The 27,063-nt window shown below is 35.1% G+C and overlaps 1 protein-coding gene across 3 annotated transcripts in view; it reads right to left on the bottom strand.

Moving 5' to 3' along the window:
• Positions 1–2,307: 2,307 nt before the first annotated feature.
• pigs (GAS2-like protein pickled eggs) overlaps positions 2,308–27,063 on the bottom strand; it is a 374,848-nt gene continuing 350,092 nt past the window's right edge. For all 3 annotated transcript variants that reach the window (XM_081768419.1, XM_081768418.1, XM_081768420.1), the window contains exons 6-8: positions 20,875–20,950; positions 15,222–15,697; positions 2,308–7,767 (exon numbers count right to left, since the gene is read on the bottom strand). In XM_081768419.1, coding sequence (XP_081624545.1) covers positions 6,569–7,767; positions 15,222–15,697; positions 20,875–20,950 — 1,751 coding nt within the window. In that variant the 3' untranslated portion in view covers positions 2,308–6,568. The remainder of the gene's footprint in view (positions 7,768–15,221; positions 15,698–20,874; positions 20,951–27,063) is intronic.

Raw genomic sequence — 27,063 nt, 5'->3', positions numbered from 1 at the left:
TCGTATCCAAGCCTTCAAGGAGTGTAGAGCGAGTTTAAGGTGAACCTCTTTCAAGGTGCCTTGCCATCTCCAAACTTTCTCGACAATGTTATCACCAGAGACGAGTTGTGGCTTTTTTTGAGTACGATTCGCAACAAAGCGCCAAAGCTACACCGGAGGCAAAGATGGGAAACACCCAAATCTCATCTCGCCACATGAGCAAGTCGAAAATGAAATTGATGTTGATCATATTTTTTGACTGCAAAGAAATGGTTCACAGAGAGTTTGTATTGCCTGGCCAGACTGTGAATGCTACATTCTACGTGGAAGTACCTGAAAGACTCAGAAACCGAGTCACCCGCGTCCGTCCAGCAATCGATGGATCACGAAAGCTTCATCACGACTGTGCGCCGAGCCAGACCACCTTTGTTGTCATGGACTTCCTGGCCAAACATGGCATCACACAGCTTCCCCAACCTTCCTACAGCTTAGATATCGCTCCTGCAGACTTTTTCCTCTTCCCCGACTGAAATGGGTCATGAAGGAATGGCACTACGGCTCGGTCCAGGCCGTTCAAGAGGCCGTAACTAGAAAGCTGAAGAGCATTCCAATTTCTTCGTTCCAGGGAGCCTTCGGTGATTGGTCGAGTCGCTGGAAACGCTGTATTGATGCAGAAAGGTCATATTTTGAAAACTATTAGGTTGATGTGTCAAAATTGTGAATACATTTTTAAAAAGTCCGTCCTTGGACAAACCCTGTAGATTGTCTTCTTTCAGAAACGTGAAAATACCTTGAGATTTGATGCAACAATTTTATAGCTGTTATGTGTAGTAAAGTGTTTTAAATTTAAGCTTCTAACAGTCTATTTTAATTTTACAAAAAAAGAAAAAAGAAAGAAAGAAAAAGAAAAAAGAAAAAAAGAAAAAAAATTGTATGTTGGTGTTGTATCTAACAAGTATGTTGATTACCGGTGTTTTATCTAAAACTTTCTTGAAACAAGTAAACTTTTTAAAAACTAACTGTACAAGGGTAACAGGATGTAAATAAAGTATGCATTTGGAAGTTTTCTCTTTTATTAATATACTATTCAAATATTGTTTATCCTCACAACCAGGATTTCAGTTACATTATATATTTATTTTTGATTAAAAGGTGTATTATTTTATTTATTTTTTTAAAGAAAAGAGCGAAATTAACACAAAAGTTACAAAGTTAGTTGCACAGTAGGAGAAAAAATAAAATGCAACAATTAAAATTTTAATACAATTTAGTAGTATAATAATAATAATGATAGTACGATAAAAAAGAATAATAAACGCATCGTAAATTTATTCAGACTTGATTGAAATAAAAAAAATAATCCAAAATTCAACTTGCAGGTAAATTGAAAGTTCAACAGTAACAGAAAAATATATTTAAAAATATCATTTACATTTTTATTAATTTTTAAACAACAATAATGGTACATCGTTTTTCTGTGGTAAAATACTTTGTCGTGAAATTTATTTTTTTCTCTCTCTTAGCATTGTATTAACATAAGTTTATTTACTTAATACAAGAGAACATATGTAACTATTTTTTCAAAAATAAACTTTTTTTTTTTTTTAGTTCAGTTTCAGTTACCTCCCTTACGGGAGTTTTATAAAGGAAGTCCCGGCCTTAGAGCCCTGTGGACTGCTTCTCTAAATTTGTTTTAATTATAAATTGTTTGAAATAAGAATATGTACTAAAATAGCACGTGCCAAGATGGCCGAATTTGCCTGATTTAAATATAATTGTTTATCACACTGTCAATGTAATAAGAAAGCATTAGCGGCGCATGAACATATTGTAAATTAACAACAGTATATTAAGATTGTAACAAACAATAAAATTGTCCAAATTAATGAATTGTAAATAGTAAAAATTGAATAAAAAATGAAAGCAAAGCTCCCCAATACTTAGCGTTTACAGCGTCATCTCTTATCCCCCAAATAAACCTTTTGTAAACTACATTGTATTATTTATCTATTTACTTTTTAAAAAAATCATGAATGAATAGGTGTATTAGAAATGAATAATAATTTGAATATTATATATATTTGCAAAGTTGAACTCGAATAACCGTATATAACACTAAATCTGCACATTATTATTAATTATATTATTACTATTAATTCAGTTGTCCAGTTCCAAAATGGCTCTTCCTCATTTATATCAAATTCCAGAAAACCGAGAAAAAACTGTAGGATCAATGCGTTTTGTAGAACTGGAAATATTTGAGGATGTTCAAGTTTTTCACATGAACACACCCAGTTCTTCAAAATATACAGATCCTACATTTTTATCTAAGTTTTCTGGAATTTGCTGTAAATGGACAAGAGCCGTTTCGGAACTGGATGACTCAATTCATTTTTACTCAGTTGATTAACTAGAATACGCCCATTTATGTTATCTCGTAACTGTGAGTAATGACTTGGAATGCCAACCATTTCAAATTGTTGAGTTTTCACTTTTTTTTTTTTTTTGTAGTGATAAAAAATATGCTTAATATGTTAGAAATTAATCCTCTCTCAGGTGAAGTTAATTTCCTTATCTGGATTTCAGCTTATTATAGCTATTTCACGAAACTTTAAACTACATTCTGAAACAGAGTAATATTTAAATTTGCTCTCTGGTTGCAAACGCTTACATTAACTATTGTAAATAATAATAATACAGACTTTTAAAAAGAAATTTCAATGACTAATTAAATTGTGTGAAGTACGACTAGAAGTACAGATAGGATAAGTTAACTCGTGAGAGAAAAAAAAGCTACGTATCTCAGTAATTCACAAATACGAATGTAATCCGACTGTTCATCAGTTTTGAAAGAGCTAGGTCCTCCTTCACAGAATATATTAGTCTTGTAATATTACTTGGCGCAGTACAGATAATTCATATAAATTTTGGTATCACAATACTGTAGAGCTGTAGAAGAAAAATTAGTAATAACTGCACTAGTATTTGGAAATGATATTTGTTGTTCTGTTTATTGATATTTTTACGACTTGTAAAACTTGTACGTTTTAAGAATCATGCCAAATCCCATTAAATTACTTCTTGTGAGCACAGTGAATTTTCTGTCTTTAAAAAAAATAAAATAAAAACTTACTAAACTATAGAATTAGAACTTACAAAATGTTACTATACGGGAAATACAATAAGATATCATAAGGGGAAAATAATATAATATTCGACAATTACAAACGTCAATTAGGTTTATAATACGGGAACATTATGGACCTTCGCAAGATGTTTAGTTTCAGCTCGTTTCTTCTCCATATTGATAACACTAATTTCAAAGTACGTTCTAGTATGTTTTTAATCAATGTAACAATATACAAGATGATATTTTTTACTATGTATTTAAAACTAATAACAAAAAAAGAATGCCACCACAGAAAAACGATGAAACCTTGTACGTAAATTGTATACACGTTTAGTAAAAGAAGACTGGACGAATGATTTTTTAGACATGCAAATCCTGGCGAAGTGAAAAAAAAAAAAACTTGTGATGATCTCACTAACGTGATGAATGACAGTTTGTATCTTCTTTTTACATTGACTGACATTGGCACGGCTGGGAGAAAAAGCATTATGCAATTTTAATATTTGCGCTATGATATCTTGCTTGGCAATATGCACGTAAGGAACTGCAAATAGAGGAAATTCTTCTTTGCTACTTAAACACTTAATTTATCTTTTCGTTTTTCTCGTTTTTTTTTTCGTGTTACACGTAGGCAATTTGAAAAAAAAAAGTTTAATTTACCACAAAAGGCGCCATCTTGAATAGCTCACAAGCCTAAACACACGAAGTGCATAATTAACACCTGATTGTTTTGTCTTTACTTTATGATTTATCTACAACATTATAAAGTACGAATTATTCTTGATAGATATTAAAAGATATAGGCACCAAATTCAGTCTACCATTACAAAATTTCTGTAACTTATTATTTTCTAGTAGTATACAGAATTACCAAACCTCTCGACAAAAGTTGTCACCTAAAAATGTTAACAGTAAACCTTTTTCAATTTCGTAAAATCATAGATATAGGATAACTTGAATGAAGCAATACTTATGCGAAACTTCACGCACTCTTTAAGCTAAAAACATATGTTGGTATTCTCATAAGGATCCCTATATTGTTTCAAATTCATATTGATCTTCACTTACAATAAAGAGAACTTGTAACACTGTATTTAGTCTTAATGGGATATGGTAAACTGCAATATTATAAACAAAATAAAGATATATATTTAGCTTTACATTTGAAGGGACACACTCGATATCATCAACTTTATTATAATTATTCGATCATTACATATCTCACATATTAGGAAGCTTTCGTTTATTATGGTTTTCATCTAATGTCCTTAATACAGCCACTAATTTTAATCTCCATGTTGTCTTCCCCTTTTTTACTTTATTCTGCATTTTTAAAACAATGTCTTCTCAATTAATGTCCTAACCAGTTTCCTGTTTCTTTCCTTTTTATTTCTCTTTCTACCACAACCAATTTTCTTTGTTCTTTTCGATATCCACATTTCAAACACTTCAAGATATTTTGATAGCTTTTGTTGTATTACTCGCGCTTATTCTCCGTACAAATATAGCATGCTTAATCTAAGTTATCCTATATCTATGCATAAAACAGTGATTGATTGATTTTCAGTCCTTTTTGTGGTAAAACCGATTTCCCTAAATATATATATGTATATTGCATGTTCTCTTATTTTTATTATCATTACTTTTTTAGGACAATGTTTTTTCTACTACCAAACATAGAGAAATTGCCTTAAAAGTTTATAACATTATCACAATCACTTTTTTAAAAAAATGTTTTATTTGAGTCAATAGAGACGACATGTCCTTTATGGAATGTATCTAAAAGTCTAAGGCATGCAAGGACCCATCAAAAGTTTTCAGGAATGATGTTCATAAGTGGACACACGACTATAATGATAAATATAAACAGATAGGCCTGAAAGAATCAAACATACACAACACACACTTATTTGTATTATGGTAGTATATATATATATACTGTAAATATTTATCTGTGGCGGGATAACAATGATTATTTATTGATAAGTTATTTCTTCTAAGAAATACCAAAAAATCGTATTTTCTTGTGTCCTATTTAACCGTTTGTTATTTGTTTTAAAGCTGAATGGCTTAAGTTATCGATTGTTAAGGAATTATCTTAACTTTCTCTGGGCCCTTGTGTATTTTATGGCAAATACATCGTTTAGGAACACTTACGTACATTTTTTTATGTTTGATGCCGTTTCCTTTTTGTGTTTATTCCTTTTTTTAAAAAGTCTCCAATTTTATTACTACGAAAAGTCTTTTATGTAAAAGAAATCTTTCTATCAAAAGGGGTATACTGTTGTCAAAAAGGTTTGTATGTAAATACAAAGCGGTGTACTATAGGTAGTAATACTTACGTATATACTAATTACTCGTGTGTATAAGGTAGCAATAATAATAGTAGTAGTAATACTAGGTAAAGTAGTATAATTATGATAGTACGTTAATTTGCTAAAATTCATGCCTCTAGTATGTTTTTATACTTTTTTGAGTAGCAAATCTCACTATAAAGATGTAAAGAACATTACCTCTAAAAAAAAAGTCGTATCGTAAGTTTATTTCTTGGTGAATTCATCACACACATATATATATTTATGTCCATTTTTGGTGCCTTTTCCTACTTACATAGGCACCATATTCTGCCAAAGAACCAACAAGGCAGCCTTATTTTTATTAACATAATAATGGCCGCTTTCAAATATATATATATTTATTATAATATAACAACGTTCTCTACCGTCTCTCTTATTATATTCTTTTTTAGAAAAAGAACAATATATTTACATAAATGAAATATTTAGTATACATATATATATAGTATATATGTAATAGCAAAAGCATATGTAATATATATATATATACTTTGATACAAAAAAGAACATCAACGCGGGGCTCGTCAACTAACATGTAACACGTTAACATTCATGTATACAATACAAATACAATTCACTTTACCTATTGGCATTTTTATATAATTTTTATTTCTGTGTTTATTTTCCTTCATTTTGTCACAAACATTCGCAGAAGAAAAAAAACTAGCACCAATTAAGTTGCTTCTTTTGAGGTTAAAACATTTTTCATGTACTCAACAATAAAAGTTCTACAGAATATACATTATTGGTTGGAATAGCAGTTTCTCAGTTCAGTGATGTATGTTCTAAATTGTCTATGTATAAATATGTACAATTTGAGAAGTACAAGAGAAAGTGAGGGGGGTTATAAATACATAAATAACATTTTCACTTGACAAAAGAAGATAAAGCAGTGTTTTGATTCTCTTGTAAAGGAAAGGGGGTAATACTTGTGCTTCTAAGCTCGTTTGTCTTGGTAACTCTGAAGTGATGTGAACTCTTATTTCTCGCACAAACACACGCAACTTTCATACACACAGAACACACACATACACTCTTGCAATGCAGCACTAAACAGCAGTGTCAATCAGGAACACCCATCTTATTTTCTCTGTGCCTTGCCTCACAAACAAGGTTCCGTAGTCCGAAAGAATGTTGGAGCTGGAATTTTACTGGAAGATCCCGGTTGAGTGTCTTTACGTGGATTAGGTATCACTTTAGCCTGAGATGATTTAGAACTATCTGCGGTAACGTCATCATGGATACAGTTCACGGTGCCATTTCCATGGACCCATGCCGAAGTAAAATCATCCACAACGTCACTTGAGTACGATGGGGGGACTTCTTTCTGATTTTCATTCGACAATTTCTTTTCAACAATAGCAGCGTAGTTATCTATAATTTCTTTCATCTTCTGCAGAATCTTGGCATCATTATCAAGCTCATTTTCTTGAAGAATCTGTTGCAGCAGCGGTGACACTTGTTTCGTTGGTGATGTCTGGAGAGAAGCTGGCAAAGAGCTTTTGTGTGCTGGAGTTCTTGACGGAGTCGAATGTGAACTGAATGTTCCTGGAACACTCCTTCGTGGCTTTGGTGACGACGACAGTGCTCTCTCGTTGTTGTTCCTAAAAGTATCTGCCGTTATTCCAGGTCTTTCCCTCTGGCGCCCACTCCATGTGTTCTTTCCAGTTGAATTCTTGTGAAGACGAGCCCGAGAATCTGAAGTTCTCATACTACGATAGACAGGAGACTGTCTTGGAGAAGAATCGGATAAGAAGCCGTAGACGCCATTATCACTGCTTGATGACCGACTTCTAGGCATCCTAGGCGCTACTTTTCCTGTCGCTATGTTGGTAGTACTTGGAGACATACTACATTGGGTATACTTCCGTCGTGGCGTAGCGAGTTCTTCACTTTTCACTCCCATGACAGACCGGCAATTGGCAACTATATTCTCACGATTATCAAAGGAATCTAATGGTTTTCTGGGCCCCTTCGTTGGTTTGTCTAGAGACGGAATTTTTGATTTCTTTGGTGAGATCGTTATGTTGTGATCATTACCATTCACTATTGCAGAGTCTTCATTATCGATACTGTTGCCATCTTCCATTCCCACCGCATTGTTAAGCTTTCCACCTACGGGCAGAATGACAGGAGTATCTTCCGAAGATGTGTCATGCAGAAGATCAGGTCTTTCGTTCCAAGTTTCGTTTATCTTCTCAACAACTGAATCTGTTGGAGTGTCTTCCCCACGAACTTCGTCTGTAGACATTGTAGAACTACAGTCTGATGAAGCATGTGTCAAACTTGATTCCGGCCGCTCTGTAAGAACAAAACAACAAAAAGACGTTTAAGAAAACTTCCAGTTTACTGTTGTGAATCTATACTTAAATCTAAGAAGTTTCAGTAGTTCCTATTGTTATAATAATTCAAGAAAAGAAAAAATAACAACACACGACAAAATAAGAGACAAAAAAAGATCCGTGTGTAAATTCTTCTGGATAATTAAAGTAACATTATTTCACAAACAAAACTGATGACATAACTGATAACATTCAGCATAATTCTTATCACTGAGAACTAACGGCAGATTAATTTTCTTTTGATTATGACGGAATAACCCAAAGTGTTTTTTTCCTTTTATTTTTTTGTGACAGACAGAGGTATCCACAAGGGTGGAACATGACGTCATTAAGATTTCTAGGGAGGCGGATTTTTTACAGAAGAGGAAAAGGTTTATAGACGAACTGGCAGTTGATGAAGTAATAACAGAACTTTTAAGAAAAATTAAAGTTGATGTTTACTTCAAGATCCTAGACTCACTCCACCTTATGCAGAGTCGTTTTGACTTATGATTAGCGTCATACTAAAGGTTTGACTACTGCAGGAAACATATTTTAGTCGAGCTCTTTAGTATTGCACTAATCACTTGTCAGAACGACTCTGCATAAGGCCCACTGTCTCTCAATTACTAGATCGCTTTCCAAACCAATCCTTGACCTTAATGACATAAGTGACCTTCTTTTCCCATGGCGGATTTAACAAACTGAATTAAAGTGTCTAGTCAAATATGATACAAGAATCGTGTGGTTTATACCATTTTGATAGTGAAGAAACAGTAGCTGAGCTAGAAAACTTTTCATTCGTATTCACCACAACATAGTTACCAAACCAAAAACGTCTAATAGTATTTTCAAGCAAGACAAGAACAATAGTAGTAAGTTAGACTCAGAAGATGCTCAAGAAGAATATTTAGATGGAGAAGAAATTGATAATGACGAGGAAGACAGTATTGAAAGCAACTGTGAAGCCCTGGATTAAACGAAGTTTTATTAAGTCTATAGGTGTTTACAGCAGCTCTCAGGACTTACTAAATTTAAATGGGCTCTGCAGAATTCTGCTTTCACTCTCTGTAACAAGCTACTCAGCTGAGAGAACCATGAGTCGGATCAAAATTGTAAAAAAACACGCTCCAGAACAAGCATGGGGGCATGGGCGCCCATAGAGGGGGGCAATTGCCCCTCCCTGGATTTTCGAAAAAGATTAACATTTATAGGCTCTTCTGGTGACAATAGTATACTTTTAAAATCAACATTCACTAAATGATTTAGAGTAACAAAATTTGGTCAACCACATCCCCAATATTTTAATCTACTTCACTTCTCTCCCGCATGTGATGTTTCATATTTTTTTCAGTAATAATTATATTCAGCCTGATGCTGCATGCAATGCTAAGTATTTTGAATGATGGTATCCGTCAGTTTAGTTGAAAAGATAATTTCGCACTTTGTTGTTTCTTTTTTTGACGTGGTGCTGATAGCAATGAAGTTTTGTTTTGTTGGGTTTCATTCTAACAATTGTGTGTGTGTGTGTGTCTTGCCCCCCTTGGAAAATATCCTGCGGGCGCCCATGCATGGGGGACACTTGGTTAAATAAATTACTAATTTTAAGTAGCAGATCTGAAATTTTAAACGAATTATCACATGAGGACATTATTATTGATCAGTTTTCCTTAACCAGTAAACAAAGACAAGGGTGGTTGTTCTAGAATTATGCATTTTTTTCTGTATCTTTAAGAAAATATGTCTTACTTTTTATTATGTAGCCTTGCTTTTGATTAATGGTTGTCAAAATAAATATAACAATATGCGTATATAAAGGCTAATTTTAACATAAACATACGCTAAAAAATAAACCAGTAAAACACTGATTACAAGTGAATATCAAGGGAGTTTTAGGCCAGTTAAAAAGTAAAATAAAAATAATAACGCACGAGAGAGAGAGAGAGAGAGAGAGAAGAGTGTCCCGGAGAGAAAGAGGAATTACTCTGATTAAAAAAAAAATAATAAAAGTTTAAAGTCACGGATGAACAACAAAACTCCTTGTGGAGGATAATCGAACATCACAGAAAAGTCGTCACCTAGCGTACAATAGAAGGGATTGCATCATTCAAAGCTGATTAATATAACACATGTTTTCCTGTTATACTACCCATTAGTCTTAGTGTCTAGTTTTAGTATTATTTTAAGTTTATGATGTCCAGTTTTTTTTTTTTTTTTTTTAATAATTAACATTGAAAAATCGTATTTTTGCCTCCTTTTACAAAACTGATCAAAGCGTGCAGCCTCTAAATATTATCCAATTTCCTTGAAATTTGTTATATATATGTATATATTGGTCTAGGAATTAATTCGTGCGGTTTTTGATATTGAAGCTTTATTTCAAAAACAAAATAAATGAATAGGTTAACAAAAATATTGTCCATCGCTAGCCACTACTTTCTCCCATCTTTCCGGCAATTTACGGATTCCGTGTCGAAAGAATTCCTCATCTTTTGAAGCAATCCAATCAGAGATCCATTTTTCGATATTTTCTGAAGAAGTGAACCGCTGTCCAATCAAATCGTTTTTCATGCAATCGAACAAGTAGTAGTCAGACGGAGCAATATCTGGTGAATGCGGCGGGTGGGGTAACACTTCTCATCCGACATTTTCCAAATAGGTTTTGACCGGTTTTGCAACATGTGGTCGAGCGTTATCATGTTGAAAAATACGTTTATTATCTCTGTTATTCCATTCTGGTCGTTTTCGGGCCAGAGCTTGCTTCAAACGCATTAATTGTTGTCGATAACGTTGCTGTCCATTAATAGTTTCACCAGATTTCAGAAGTTCATAGTACACCACATCTTTCATATCCCACCATATACACAGCACAACCTTTGCACAGTGAATATCTCGTTTCGATTGTGATGGATCTGGTTCATCTGGCTTCACCCAGACCTTTTTTCGTTTAGGACTTTCGAATGAATCCTCTTCTCATCACCAGTAACAATTCGATGCAAAAATCCCTTTCTTTTCTGTCTTTAAAGCAGCAATTCGCAAACGGGTTTTCTTCTTGCAACGTCTCTTTCTTTCAATTCATGTGGAACCCAATGTCACATCTTTTGAATCATTCCCATGAGTTTGAGGCATTTGGAAACTGTTGCTTGCTCAACTCTTAATGCTTTTGCAAGTTCGTCCTGCGTTTCACACGAATCCTGATCGAGCAATGCTCTCAATTCTTCATCTTCCATTTTTTTTTGGATGTCCAGGTCGCTCTTGGTCTTCCAAGCCGAAATCACCACTTTTAAACTGTGCAAACCACTTCTGACACGTTCGCTCAGCTAGAGTATGGTCACTATACACTTCCACTAAAATACGATGACTTTCGGTAGCACTTTTCTTCATGTTAAAGTAATGAAGAAGAACTCACCGCAAAAACATTTTATCAGACACAAAATGCGCCACTTTCAGTTGAATAAAAAATGTTATTGTTTCCGCTTCAACCAACTGACATATACTACACAAGATGCGCAATGACAGTAGTTTTCAATGCATGATTGGATCAACGAAACTATGGGACAATAAGCTAGTTACGCCATCTCTTGTAAAACAGCACAAACTACTTCCTAGACCAAATATCTTTTACGTCACTTGGACTCGGGGCATAAGCAAAGTCTACAAATATTGTATATTTTATTTTTTGACTTACAAAATGAAGCATCCTAGTGTACAATTATTATCTTGGAAATCAATTTTACATTGAAATAAACTACATTTAAATTTAAAGTTTGTATGATTCCAATGTGTGTCTTGAGTCTTTTTTAAAAAAAAAAAAAAAAAAAAAAAAAAAACAATGATCTCACGTATTATGATAGGAAGAGGTGTAAAATTAAATGTGAGGGGGATACTTTGTTCATTTGGGGGAGATTGGCGTCACAGCCTTTGGGGGGTGGGATTGGCACCTCTGGTGACAGAAACGTTAACACAGGAATTTAATTTTCGTTTCTTACATTACACATTTTATTTCAACTTTCCTTAGTAGCGGTTGATGTGAAAAACTTGATTCTGTTGTACTGTAAAATATTAGTTATAAGCTCGCGACTTTTAAGATTGAGCAGTCTGCCTGAAAGTGATGAAGAACAGAGTTTGACTTCCATTATCAAAACCCAAATAAGGCTTCCATCATCAAAACCCAAAAATGTACTACTGATATAGCTTTTTTGTCTTCCTGTTTCGCTGGTTGTTTAGTTTTTTTAATGCTTTATGATTTAATCTAATGTTTAAGAAGACACATCACAGCTAATTTTACAGTAATTATGTGATATCTTCAAATAGATAAAAGATAATCAAAATGTGGAATTAGAGCGCGCTAGACAATATTATTTTGCATGAGATACCGTTAATACGAGTCACCTAGTAACTTTCCGTTTACAGCCATTTATAAACGCGAAAATAAATACCGATTTTCTAAACGGCTGGAAATCGAAAGCAGATAAGCGAGTCGTGATAACGATATCTCATGTAAAATAATGTTTAGCGAGCTCTTGTTTCACTTTTCGATTATCTTTTATCTATTTGAAGATATTACATAATTACTGTAAAATTAGCTGTATTTTAATTTCGTCGTGATGGGGCCTCTTAAAGTGGGGCTTGAACCACTACTTGGGATTACATTCGAGGCAACTACCACTATTGGGAATCAAACTTGGTACCATATTTACATAAAACTTGAATATTACATATGTATTGTTTGTTTTGGGCATATATATATAATTCTAATGTCAATTCTTAACGCAAGGTAGAAACGAAAAGATTGCTTTAAGATTTGTGAACGTAACAGTTGGACAGCTTCTTCACAAGTGCTCTTAATTAGGATTTCCCACTATGTATGTAATTCTTCCCCTCAAATCCCGTTCATTCTTTGTGAGGCTTCTTCTGTTTTCCATTTGCTTTTGTCCCCTCCTCTCTTTACAGCTGGAGAGTGTACAAGGGTCAAATCACTTGTGGGATGGGTCCGTGATCCCTGATGAGGAAGGGCGTTTCTCTGTTTTTTTTTTTTTTTTTTTTCTGTTTCGTTCAATCCATCGAACTAGCTGAACACAAACCCAGCCCACCTATTATTTCAAGGATCGAGATCTCAGTTAATAGGCTCTCGGTCTCTTTCAATTAATTTCCGAAACTTAATCTAGCAGCCTGTTAAATGTGAAAGCCACAGGAACGAGTGGTTCGCTTTTACCACCCGCAAAACGTTCTTCCTTCCGTCTGCACATCAATTTATCGTAAAGATCGCTTTGCAATCTAGCAATCTACAGATTCGAAAGGATGATTCCCTTTCTCTCCTTCCAGTATCTCACACTACACTTCCCACTTATATATTTCATTCATGTTACAGGGTGTTTTCCATGCTGCTTTATGCTGTACTCATGGGAATCAAGCGTTCAACTGTCAACTATCTGAATCATAAAGGAAAGAAACTGAAGTGAAGAAAACTACATTTATATGAGATAAGGGTAGTTGTCTGATATATACATTGAAGATACACATGCATGCAAAATTGTGTCAGTAGAACTGGTGGATGAAGAACTTACATCAAAATTTGACTCAAATAAAAAAGAAATCAATACAATCGCAAAACAAAGCATTACACATCAACGCTACTGAGGTCTGAACGAAATCTTTAATTATACTGAAACAAAAGTTGTGTTTTCCCTTTACAAATAAAAAGAACAGAAAAATACTGTTCCTACTTAAATATTTTACAATCGTGGAGCACTTTTATGGGTCTTCGATAAGCTCGCCTCGATTTTTTGAATTTTGGTGAAGATAATGGAGAATATAAAAAATCCATAAAATGAGCAAGCTGCTAACTAAAACATTAAACGAATTAATAACTACAGTATTTCCAACCATATATTATAGACCCGAAATTTGTACGTAAATTTTATGGTGCCATAATTGTGAAACATCCAAATTTATTACACTACACGAAAGGTGTTGAAAACAGTTATTAGTTTATGTAACAAGCATAATGCACTTAATAACTGGCTCACTTTATAAATATTTTATGTTCTTCACGGTCTATAAATTATTCACTAAAACTGAAAAGAAGTGGGGTCAGCTTAACGAAAAGAGCTCTAAATGAAATCCTACTTTACGTTTACAATATTTCATTAAATTTTCTCCAGTTTGTCGTTGAGCAGATTATGGAACAGTGACTATGGACTAAAGAAGACAAAGGAACTGTCATGAATGATCATCAGATGCTTGATAGGATGTGATTTGGCCATTACCAAGCCTATGTTTCGGATTAAACTGTACATTATACTCGCAATCAATAACTTCAGCATAGTGACAACTCCTTTTAGTAATATTCTGTATTTTGAAAGTATTGTTTTATTCAATTTAGATAAAATTGTATTCTAATCGTAGCTATATATTTCGAGAAAAGAAATACTGACTTTTACTTCCGACTGTAAACACACGCAAAAAATTGTTCCCAAATCCGAAATTATTGAAGCATACAAAATGATTATACCTTTACACTTCATAATATTATATATTGATAATGAATTTTTTAAATCCATTTTTATGGGTATGCTACAACTCTGTACTTCTTTACGTTAGCAATGCTCGGTAAGGAATATTGTAGAGACCTCGAACTTTTTTTTAGCTTATTTTAGTAAATAGTATTATTCTTAGATACGTACTTCAAAGCAAATTATTTTATTATATCATTATTAAATTCCTCTACAAATAATGATTTATAATTTTTAGTTTCGTTTCACTTAAAAATCAATCTTCTAGATATATGTGTAGTACCGAGCCAAGTCTATCGTCTTACTTTCGACTTAATATCTTAATAAAATCTATCAAAATCAAGTAATTTCATCAATTTTCCATAAGTGGTAAACGAACGATATAGTTATTTATTTAGTTTGGAGTTCTGGCCTCCCTATCGGCAGCGAGACTATATGAGACGTGGACCTACAGCTTAATGTGGGTAACCACGTGAACTTCCATCGGGAATCGAACCCTGGTCTCCTGCACCATGCGTGCGCAACTTGTATAGCCACAAGAGATCTCAGCTATTATTTACAGGGATCTATCTTCCTCAACTATCACGAACTTCATGATGTATTTACAATACCGTAGTCTAAGTTACAAACACGGAATAGCTACAACGTTGAGATATTGAGATATATACCATTGCAGTTTTACAATATTCACAAGAGAGTCTTTCAAGAGGTTTTCCCAGACAAACATGAACTACATGTTTCACTACATGAACTACATGTTCATTTACATATGAGCAAATGTTTCAAGATCTATATTTTTCAATATGAAAAGTTAATAGTGAACATATCGTGTTTGTTCCTAGCAACAGGTATTTTAATTAATATGACATTCCCCCATATATAGGTTGCGTATATTGAAATTGTACGAATGACAACTCACCTGTTATATCGCCGTCTTCTGTTGAGTTTTCAGCTGTTCTTGACAGTTTCTTTGCTGTGGGTTTAGCTGTTACTCTAATTCCACCGCAAGTACTCCTATATCCTTCATCAGACACTTCAGAACTACTGTCACACGACCCTGCCTGATCCGTGGGGGTTGATCGCGCGGGTCCACTCTCCGTCGAACTCAGAGAATCTAGTCCACTACTAGCTCCACTGCTGGTACCTGTAAAACCACCGTAAGTAGGTGTCAATCCGCCACTATATCCCAAAGCAGGGCGGATAGGCGTTGCGGCAATGGAGACTCTACGCGTAGCAGGTGATCGACTTCTGTTTCTGGACCTGACAGGTGGAGGAGTCATCATTGTCGTTGACCCACCGACCTCACTAGAATCACTGAGAACAGAACTTTTCCGTCCACCACTGCTGATGCTCGATGTTGATGATCGACGAGTTCTTGGTGGTGAAGCAGGTGACCTGGAAGTAAGCAAATGATACATATTTTGAATGTGATGAATACTGAAGATTCACTCAAATACTTTTCTAAAGTTTATGGACTACTATTATTCTGATATTTGATTTACAAACTCTCTGACAATGCAGGCCACAAAGATCTTTGGTCGACCGAATGACGAATATTCAACTAGGTTGATATGTGATCAGTTACGGCGCTAGAAAAAAAAAAGCAATTTTAGGACAGAAATGGAGGAGCAAACCCAAAACATAATAAGGAAAAATCAGGGCTAAAGATTAATTTAACCCTTTGACTGCTGCGGCCGTCACTCCGCAGAATCAGTGCCATCACTGCAGCTGCGTTGACGGCGAGCGACTATACGCTACAAAGTTAGCTCCTATGTCATAGAATATGTTTTGAGCATGATTTCGAATCTTCAACATGTTCTGCAATTTATCAGGGTTAGAAAGAAGCATAATGCATTGATTTTTCTGCTTAAGGTGTTATGTCAGCAATGAAAAGCTTAATATACACTATATGCTTACTTGCCGCCGAAAGAACATACTTTGTATACTCCCGTTTCCGCCGCATAACTTTGGTCAGCAAACTATAAGAAATGTTCTGATAATAATCTCCATTTTTACTATGATATCAATATTGGTTGAATTAACATTTCACTTTATTACCAAACAAGTGTTCTTTTTTTTTTAAAAAAAAAAAACATTTCTGATGCTTCTCGAGATCAGTTGTTTCGTTGCTAGTTATATAATTATTTAACAGTTTTAAAATATTGAGTAAAGTAAAATTATAGAGGGGATAGATTGCTCCATTTCCTTCCCTTGTAGCATGACTGGACAGGACATCAAACCCGAACGCAATCATGTCTAGGACTACATTGAAAAAAGTAATGAAATTTTACAATATTAATTTATTAGAACTTACGAAGATATTATTTACTTAGCTGAACAGTCAACACTTTTTTATATAAATTTTTAATCATTAAGAATGTACGTCACCAAGATGCGTGATGTCACGATTTAGTTCCAGAAATATTGCTTTTAAAAAAAAAACTATAATGAATTGTTTATTTTGCCCGAATTCCATGCCATATTTATGCAATTATTCAATGATTTCGCTAAACAGAAAAGCGTTAATACATGTAGTGATATCTATTAGCGTCATGCAGAAGAGCAATAGCGCAGGTAGCGACATCTGTTAGTGTGACTGTTTATTAGTAGAATCAGTATGACGCACAAATTGAGATTTTAGCCCCTTTATTTATATACTATTTTGTAAGTGGTAGGAACACAATACAGTGCTGTAAAAGGAACATTCTTCTTTAACTTTTACTACGAGGCGTGTTCGGAAAGTAAGCTCAGATTGGTCACTATGCGTAAAGTAGTGGGGACAGCGCGAGCGCTACCATCTTTGCACAGACGTGCGTCGTAGATCAGTCTGCATCCAGCCTTGGTAGAGTAAAGGTTGTCTGATCATTAGTTCCACTTTTGTAGCGTCTCAAAACGTGTGCTGCAATAGAAAACCGCACCAAGTGTGAAGTGCGAGTTGTTATACGTTTTCTTACAGAAAAAAAAATCGGCAGCAGCTATTCATGGCGAACTTTGTGCCATATATGGACCACGTATGATGAGTGATGGAGTTGTTTGTGAATGGATTCGTTCATTTAAATGTGGGCGAACAAACAGTCATGACGAAAAGAGGAGTGGCAGGCCATCAGTGGTCACTGATTAACTCCTTCAGAAAATTGATGGAAAAGTTCGCGAAAATCGACGTTTTACAATCTTAGAAGAAGTGGCTTGGATCTCAGCGCTTTGGTGATGATGATGAAATGAGAGATGCGGTCACAGTCTGGCTCAATGCTAGTGTTGCCACGAGACGAGACGAGACGAGACTTTAGGCTGTCTCGTCTCGTCTCGTGTAAAGCGTGTCTCGTCTCGTGTCTCGTCTCGAAAAAATGTGCTCGTCCCGTCTAGTGTCTCGTCTCGAGGGGTTCTGTCCCGTCTCGTCTCGTCTCGTCTCGTTTTGTCTCTTTTTGTCTCGTCTTGTCTCGTAAAAATATAGCAGCATACCATGGGAACGAAAGTAAAAAGTAGCAGACTGCACCATCCTAATCAAGATACAACTAAGTTACAAGTATTACCCAGAACACACACGACAAGAAATGTCACGGTAGCTACACCGTGAAGCCTGGCTCTGGTGTATGTGGTAGTCGGTTCGATCTCGGTTAGTGCCATGTGAGCTTTGTGGTGGACAAACGTCGAATGTGTGTGGGGGCCGCGGTAGGTCAGTGGTACAGCGTTCACTTCTGGTGCTTGGAGTCTCGGGTTCGATCCCAGCCCCCGCCAAGTGAACTTTGTGGTGGACAAACACCGTGTGCGTGGGTTTTCTCGGGGTTCTCCCGTTTCCTCCCACTTTCTTCATTCCACCATTTCATTCATTATTCATCATCACCGTCTCCTTTAGCCTAACCGGCATAAGCGTGGGACGTAAAACTCAAAGATTTCATTTCATTTCATTTCATTTTTCGTATGTGTGTGTTTTCTCGAAGTTGTCTAGTATCCTACCACTTTCTTCATTCCACTAATTTTCCCATCAACATCCATTCGGGGTGGGCCAAAGTTGCCTAAAGGCCTTAAAAATAAATTCAAATAAGCTCACGAGGCAATGAAAAATAGTTTACAAGATAATATATCTCTGCTGTTAGTTGTCTGAGGCTTCTGGACCCTGGCTTTTTTTTTTTTTTTTTAACATTCTGAAACATTGTAATTTGTTTCACCAGTTTCAATACAAGAATACAGTAAATTGCTCATAGGTACGTCGAAGATGAAGACACTAATGTCAAATAATGTTTACACGACAAGCAAAGTTCGATGTAAAGGTGTCACCATCCCTGACATTATCGTATACTATGAGAGAGAGAGAGAGAGAGAGAGAGATGGAAAGATATATAGATAAATAGAGAGATAGATATATGTGTACACTTTGATTTCATATATTCCAGCCTTTAGGTTTCCATACCAATCCAAAAACTACTTTCCATTTTAGCATATTTAGATTTGTTGCAATTCTTCTTCTTCTTTTTTTTAAAAAAAAGCTCGGAACCAAATAATTTTATTGAGTAATGGAAAGTATTTGATTGAAATGTTATATGTTACTGCACAGTAAGCTCTATTTAAAGTGCCATAGTAATGGTAGCTGAAAGACACATCGGACCAAAGAATGCTTGGGGCCAGTCTTCACCTCCATGGTACAAATCTGTTCCCATAACCACGGGGTGTGTGCCACTATATGGTGGTTGCCCCGTTTGTGTAACAAAGTCATGACAGTACACCCAGATTAGCTAGTGGTCTAAAAAAGGAGTTGATTTTTGGGTGGCCATTTTGGATTAAAGTTTCTTATATTGCCGTGATCTATTCGCAATCATACAACGTACATCTTCATACCAAGCCGAGCGGTCTGCGGCGATAGACCATCGGCTTGAAGGCCCCGGGTTGAGTCCCGGAAGGGTCATGTGTATGGATTTTAACAGCATTTGTTTTTTCGTATTGTGTCAGGGGGCGAAATCGTACGAGATAAAAAGATTTCAGTCTGAAAAAATTGGAGAGAATATCCTCCCCAGGATACTTTCATGGGAGTAAGAAATTAGTAAAAATATAGGATATACATTTTATAGCAGGTTTAAAATTATGGGTATCCTATTTCTTTTCTGTTAATTATGTTCTTCAATGTTCGAATTTTGATCATTCTCATGATATTTTCTGCTTTCAACGGAGTCCCATGAATATTATACCAAATGTTCTTTACACTCTGTAAGAAACCATTTCTGAAGATAATTTAGGTCCTAATGAATATTATTCACTAGGAAAGGGAAGTATTCCCCTCCTCTGAACATGGAAGCAGAGGGCAATTTCGCAGAGGTCAGATCAAACATTTCCGCGTAACAAAACGAAGGTCCCCCTGTAAAACCTCTTCACTTAAAGTGTTATTGTTAGTATCATAAATTTGCTGAAAGCAAACAATTTGAAGGGTTCGTTGATAATATCTTTGCTTTCTTTGTCCTTCGCCGGCCTTCCAAACGAAGAGGTGAATTTTACAACATGACTGCTGTATAATAAGCGAGCGATTGGTAAAATGGTAAAAGTGTTTTTTTTTGTGTATGTGTGTGTGTGAGAGAGAGAGAGAGAGAAGACAAAATTTTAGTTGCAAGATGACATACTTCAATTGCCGTTTTCGGTTCATATAGCAAAAAGAATACCGCCACCAGAGAATAAAGACAAGTGTAGTGTGTTCTGTTCTCTTCCTCAGCCAGAACTTTCAACTACAGCCTGTAATGAGTGTAGACCTTATCCAGTTTTCAAATTGAATAGATGGTCGTGATAGTTCGGTTTCTTGACCTTGTAAAAATTTTCCCTGTCTTTGATTTTGTTTGTCATCATTCCAGCCAGAAATGAAAAAAATGAGAATTCCTCAGTTTACAGCAAGGGGAATTGGGGACAAGACATTAAGGATGATATTCCTGGAAGCTCATGTATCACGATTGTTTCATTCAATAGACAGAGGACACTTTTCTATGAAGGCTTTCAACATGTTTTCACACAAACATGTCTTTTCCTTTTGCAATCTATATGACTATTGGCAATTTCAATCTTGGCCATTTCCGCCAGCGTTTTCATTTTCGAGACACGAGACGAGACGAGACATTTCAAGAGACATCCCGTCTCGTCTCGTGTCTCGTCTCGTTTTCGAGACGGGACAAGTAGCCTGTCTCGTCTCGTGTCTCGTCTAAAAGGTTCTGTCTCGTCTCGTGTCTCGTCTCGTTTACGAGACGAGACGAGACACGAGAAATGTCTCGTCTCGTGGCAACACTACTCAATGCATAGGCGGGAGATTTTTATGCTAATGGAATTTCTAAGCTAGTACAGATATGATAAGTGCTTGAGTGTTTATAGAAAATATGTTGAAAAATAGAGCAAAGCAGTATTTTCAGATGTATACAATAAATTCTTTTTATTTAATTTGGTATTTCCTTTTCAACCAATCAGAGGTTACTTTCCGAACGGCCCTCGTATTTTGATGAAAGAAAAAGAAAGTGAAAACATCATGTGGATTGATTTGTTCTTTGTTTATCGTAGCTTTAATTTTTTTTTTTAATCGTTGAAGAAAAATGTTAACAAATGCTTACCTTTCATAAACTACCTGCGCAGATCCAAGTTCAACACCTCTGCCCACAAGTTTGGAAGAAATTGCCGCTCGATGACCTGAAAAATCAAGGAAAAAAGTAATTAAGAATATTATCAGGATAATCTATCACTATTTTTTTTTTTACATATCTTTCTTAAAGCTAGCATATCCTGCACGAAATGGCACCGGATACTTGTCAATTTTTGACATAAGAGTTTATTTTCTACATTTAATTGGTGTCAATGAGTCGAAATTTTCTAAATAACGTTATATTTGTGTCATAATGATTTAAGGTCTTTATCGAAAGCATGACATTCTGTTATACAACTTTTTAAATTTGGCATTTTTTTGGGGGGGGGATAAATTCCACTCGGAATTTGACAAAAGTTCTTTAATTTGCAGACAATATGCTGGATTTTTTCACCACCCAACATAAGTATTCAAAACTATAGCCCTAACATGTCACTTTGCAGAAAAAATATCTTTGGTTTATTGTTATTAATTCTGTTGCTTCCATAGATTTTAAAATTTTTGTTATCGTAATTTTATGCACTATTGCTAGGTCCAAGCTTTCCTATACTTGTGTGTGTGTGTGTGTGTGTGTGTGTGCGTGCGTGCGCGTGTGCGTGTGCGTGTGTGAACTTTGAAATACAATCATGATTAAGAGAATTGAACTGAAATTGAAAAGAACTGAAACATATATGAATTTGTTATCCTTCTCAGTGGTGTACCAAAACTTCTTGGGGAGTACAGTTTCTAAAGAGAGTTTATCATGAAAAAAAAAAAAGCTCATTTCCGAAGAGAAAATATGAGGAAAAACATGCACATCTTTCACTCTCCCATTTCAGTATGATTATAAATAAGAGGTACGAAAACACGGATTGTTGTGTAGTGCACAAATATCATGATAGATGCATAAGAAAAATATGTACCAATGACATGCTGCATATTATAAGGAATAACAAATTCATAAAAATTAAAATTTGAAAAGGGCAAGAAGGGTTGAAAAATGTCCTAATATCCCACGTCCCTTGTGAATTCCTGGATGTAAAGGCCTGAAAGTTTGTACATGGGAGGGAACTGGTTCACAGAATGTATGCAAATATTATTTACTCGCGCCAATTCAATATGGAGGACATACAGGGAGAAAAGGTGCAAATTATACGCGGTAACTGTCATTTGCTACTTTATTATATTAAGCCTGTCCAATAAAGATCCGACCACTTTAAAAAAAAAAAATTCGAAAAGTAACTATCGTTCGATGACAACATTGAACACAGATACGAAATGTCATTTTTCATATGTGCACCGGGCAAGTGTAGGAAGTCCGTGTTGTGTAAGATGTATGAATTGAACATTAATGTCAGTACAATATAAATTTAAGTTAGTAAAAATGCCTCGATGGTAACGGATCAGACACTCTGTACATGGTTTCTCTGGTTAAAAAACTATAAAACTTATGGGCCTTATGCAGAATCGTTCTGACGAGTGATTAGTGCCAGACTAAAGAGTTCGACTAACATATGTTTCCTGCAGTAGTCAGACTTTTAGTATAACGCTAATCATACATCAAAACGACTCTGCATAAGGTCCTATGTTTCTATAGTTAAAGGATTTAATATGTTTGGTACATTCCCATCATAGGGTTTAAAAACATCCATTAATAATGAATGATAATAATGAATAATAATGATAATGAATAATAATAATAATGAATGAAGAAAATTCTTGTGAACGTTCAGGATCACATTATTGCCCACAAAGATACTACAGTCCTGATCCTTCCAAATCTTCCGTTCATTATCGCTAGGGATCATGGATTAACTGTGTTGTCTTCTTGTTTCTCGAGAATTTTGACAAGTTCAAGCAGTGTGTGCTTTCTCTGATGGTTTTACGAGCAAACAAATTAACGAAAAGTACTTAAAGTAATTCTTTACAAAAAAACAAACAAAAAAAAATCGGACGTTGTCTAATTTGCCAGATCTGTAGAGTTGCACTCAGAATTAATACGAAATTCTCTTGTCCTCTGTGGCTGTACCTACATGAGTAAGTTTTAGCACCTATAAAGACGTTTTATCTCAGAAACATACGTTTAACAACTTCAGTGCTCAACGTTGTAATGTACAACTTCATTTTTCGTTCCTACTACAGAAATGCATGTAATTTCTACGAGTATTTCTTGTATTAACTTGTTTTCGATTAAAATAAAAAAGAGTAGTCGTAATAGTAGTTGAGGGAAGTAGCACCTTTTCCCTCCCTTTTTTACTACGAAAACTCCCCCAAAAAATCCTAACCCTAGTGATTAGGAATTTAAACACATCAGGTAGTAACTTTAAAAAAAAATCATCGATCTATAGTCAGACACTGTTTGGACAGGAAATTTTAAACCCTCGTATATATAGAATTTAAAGTCAGTTTTATGTCAGATTATCATGGATTACACTTCTTGTTCGTAAAACAATAAAAGCCATGTTTTACTTCTGTGTGTGGCCTTGAGTCATTGAAATGAATAATCATATCAGAAGCAGAACTAAACCAATCTTGGACCGGAACAGGCTTGAATTATTGTAGTTTGTTATACTATCAAATACGGACAATGATTAATATCAAAACAACTAAAGAAAAAAAAACACGAAAAAATAATAAAAATCAATTGCTTCTGTTGGCCTTGGAAACATGCTTTATAGCAGTATGTTCGGGTTTTACATTAGACTTTTTTTCTTCCCCTTTGTTGGTTCCATGTTTGTGATTACACGCTGTAAATCTATCACTTCGATAATAATAATAGATTATTGCGCGCAGAGAATAGTCAATTGTTTTCTTTCATGTGCGATTTCCCGTTTCTTTGAGATGATATCACTAATCAAATGGATCGTTTGAATATACGTATTTATCTCAAGATGATTACTACGTTACACGTGTATATACAGTGATAAATATAGGGCATTAAGGTTACAAGATTTTTAAGAGGGAAAAACGAAAGATTTTAAGATTTTTAAGGAAAGAAAAGGAACATATTCACAATTTAGTCTACATAACAAACGCATATATGGTTTCACATTGCAATGTAAAATAATTTTAATTGGAAACAGATAGTTTCATTAAAAATGACTGGAACACACAAAACACAAATCCCGGTGCGAGCTTAGTGGTCCGGATCCCATGTTAAGCTGTAGGTTCGCGTTTCATATAGTCTCGGTGCTAAAAGGCACGCTAAACTTTTTTTAGCAACCAATCTTAGTTGCCACAGCCTACATCGCTTTTCATACATTCAAAAATCCTTGTAGGACATTCTGAAGTTCACAATCACTTTCGGTTTTGCTTTTATTAGTTCGCAGTAGCTTCTGATCCTGACATCAGTATATTCTGCTTTTATTACTTTAAAGTAGTTCCTGTTTCTAACATCAATATATTCTGCTTTTATTACTTCACATTAGCTTCTGATCCTAACATCAGTATATTCTGCTTTTATTAGTTCACAGCAGCTTCTATTCCTGACATCAGTATATTCAGCTTTCATTAGTTCACATAGCTTCTGTTCCTTACATCAGTATATTCAGCTCTTATTAGTTCATAGTAGCTTCTCTTCCTGACATCAGTATATTGAGCTTTTATTACTTCACAGTAGCCTCTGTTTCTGACATCAGTATATTCTGCTTTTATTACTTTAAAGTAGTTCCTGTTTCTAACATCAATATATTCTGCTTTTATTACTTCACATTAGCTTGTGTTCCTGACATCAGTATATTCTGCTTTTATTAGTTCACAGTAGCTTCTGTTCATGGAATCCACTCGAGAGAGGATGGAGGAGAGAATTTAAAGCACATATATGTATACTGAAATATATTACCTGTGAGGTATCCAACCCAATGTTTTCCTGTGTTCGAGGTTGTATACCTTTCAGTTCTTGAATTCTTTTAAATTAACCCTATTCTTCCTGTGCAAAGAACGAGAACTGCAACTAGTTAGGAAATAATTTTTAAAAATATAAAGAAACCATTATAGTTAGGACACCGCCTGATACGAAACTGTATTCTGAAGGCCGTAATAGTGTGATGGAAGGAAAACGGAGGAGGGGAAACAATTAATATATGACATTAAAGAAGATAACTTCGAACCAGTGGTGTATAGAGAATTTCATCACGGGGAGAGTTCAAGCTCCAAAGTTCGTATCATTTCAGAACATGCGAGACTTCTGTTTATATATATATCTTAAAAGGGCAAATATATTTTCATAATACCTTACTGAAGGGAGAGTTAAAATCGGAGAACCTCCCTTTGCGTATCCCTACTGCTCCTAAAGACCAAGACGAAGTTGAGACCGCAGTGCACAGAAGAATCGCAATTCGCTATCGAACAATGAACCATGTACTGATGCGAATAGATTAATCAAAACAACAAAATATTAACCTTTTTTTCTTTGCTTTGAAATGCTATTCGTTGGATAACTGGCAACTATGCTTTTCGCTGAGATTGTATAATCGCTGCTGTATCCATTTCTTCAATTAATATCTCTGTCACATACCGTCAATCTTGTTGGTTCCGCATGGTTTACCTCTAGCGCTGAGGGCTACTGATGATCATTGACTTTCATCCCGAGTAAACCAATACTTCTCAGCCTTTGAACTGCACGTGCGGTAGTTGATGACTGTTCTGAGTGGCATTGACATTCAAAAGAGTAAGGAATGTCCTACTTCACTCCATAGTACAATAAACTCGAAACTGATTCCAAAGAAAATGGAAAAGTTTGGTTAACAATTATAGATTTCCTGGCAAATATAATACATTCTGTTCTTACTTGCTTTGCATATTTTAGAAGGCAGGAAATATTACCTGCCTCAGAGACAAATAGTTTGTTTGAAGCCAGGTTATCATCCCGTCACTCATTACAGAAAAAAACCAACGAATGGAAATTCTGCGAAGATTTTGTACGGGTATAAAGCTTTAAAAGCAACAGATAATACTATCTTTTCTTCAAATTAATAACATTTTCTATCGGATAGCTTCTGGTGTGATGGTTCTCGTGTACAAGGTTACAATAAGTTTTTTTTTTTCCTTCTTCTGCAATGAAGGGAAATTTATTTCCATATTTGAATTCATTTTAGCTCCGTCCTGTACAGCGTCAGTGTCTTCGTTAGTGACAATCTGTTTAATCCCATATACGAAGAATATAGTTTTTAAACAGAACGAAATATTTATTCGAATAATGCTTCAAATGATTAATGTTCCCTCCCTATTAGTCTGGTAGCTAACACGCTACCTTTGGCACATGGGGCTAGCCTTGAAATACTACGCCCTACCGTGGTTCGAATTTCATCTTAAACTATAGGTCCTAATCTCATATAGCCTCGGTGCTGAAAGGGATTGCCAGATATTTCAGAGAAAGAAGTACGCTATTTTTTAACGATATCTGATACTTAAATTTTTTACATATAACAAACATACGCACATGGACCCACAAAGTAAAGTGGTTTATATATATAAGAAACTGAATGATTTTATGTTTCATCAAGACAGCGATAGGGCTATATCACGATCAATCGTAACTGCGATATGATCGAGACGGCATTGACAGATGAAGGTTAAGGTGGTAAAAAGCAAACTGTTCTTAAACATAATTTTGGGGCGCGGGTTAGATACGAATAAGAAAACAACCTATTGCAGTTTCTCCCTGAATACTTAGTTGTTTACATCGTTAGATTGTATTGCTGACAGAGTGAGATAATAACTCCTCTTAATTTTTTCGCATTACTTCATAATACAATAATAATGAGAACACAGACCAAGCATGCTTACCACCAAATAATGCTTACTACCGGCGTTAATAATAGAATTCTTAACTATTCTTGATTTAGATTTCCAGTTTCATTTACATTCTAAGCGAATCCAGAATTAGAAACCCGGTCGAAAAAGTAAGTGTTATATTCCATTCTCGTAACATTTTCTTTTTTAAAGACCTTTGTGTATATATAGCTGTAAACTGTGTTTCTGGAGCCTAAAACAAATGCATTTTGATAGTAATTTGAGATTTCCATATTACTAAAAGAATTCTACGATAAACCATAGTAGTGACGGCGCTAGATACGCGCAAGAGGGCAAGGAACACCCAGTGGCTTTGCCTGCACTCAGACATGTATTCCTGGTAGTAATATAAAACTACATGAAAAAAATAGCTGCCCCCTTTCAGAAA

This window comes from Thermobia domestica, chromosome 8 (genome assembly GCF_964235325.1).
Source record: "Thermobia domestica chromosome 8, izTheDome1.hap1.1, whole genome shotgun sequence".
NCBI classification, from domain to species: domain Eukaryota; kingdom Metazoa; phylum Arthropoda; class Insecta; order Zygentoma; family Lepismatidae; genus Thermobia; species Thermobia domestica.
Note: the sequence above shows the minus strand (reverse complement) of the source record. Positions and strands in the feature narration are given on the sequence as shown.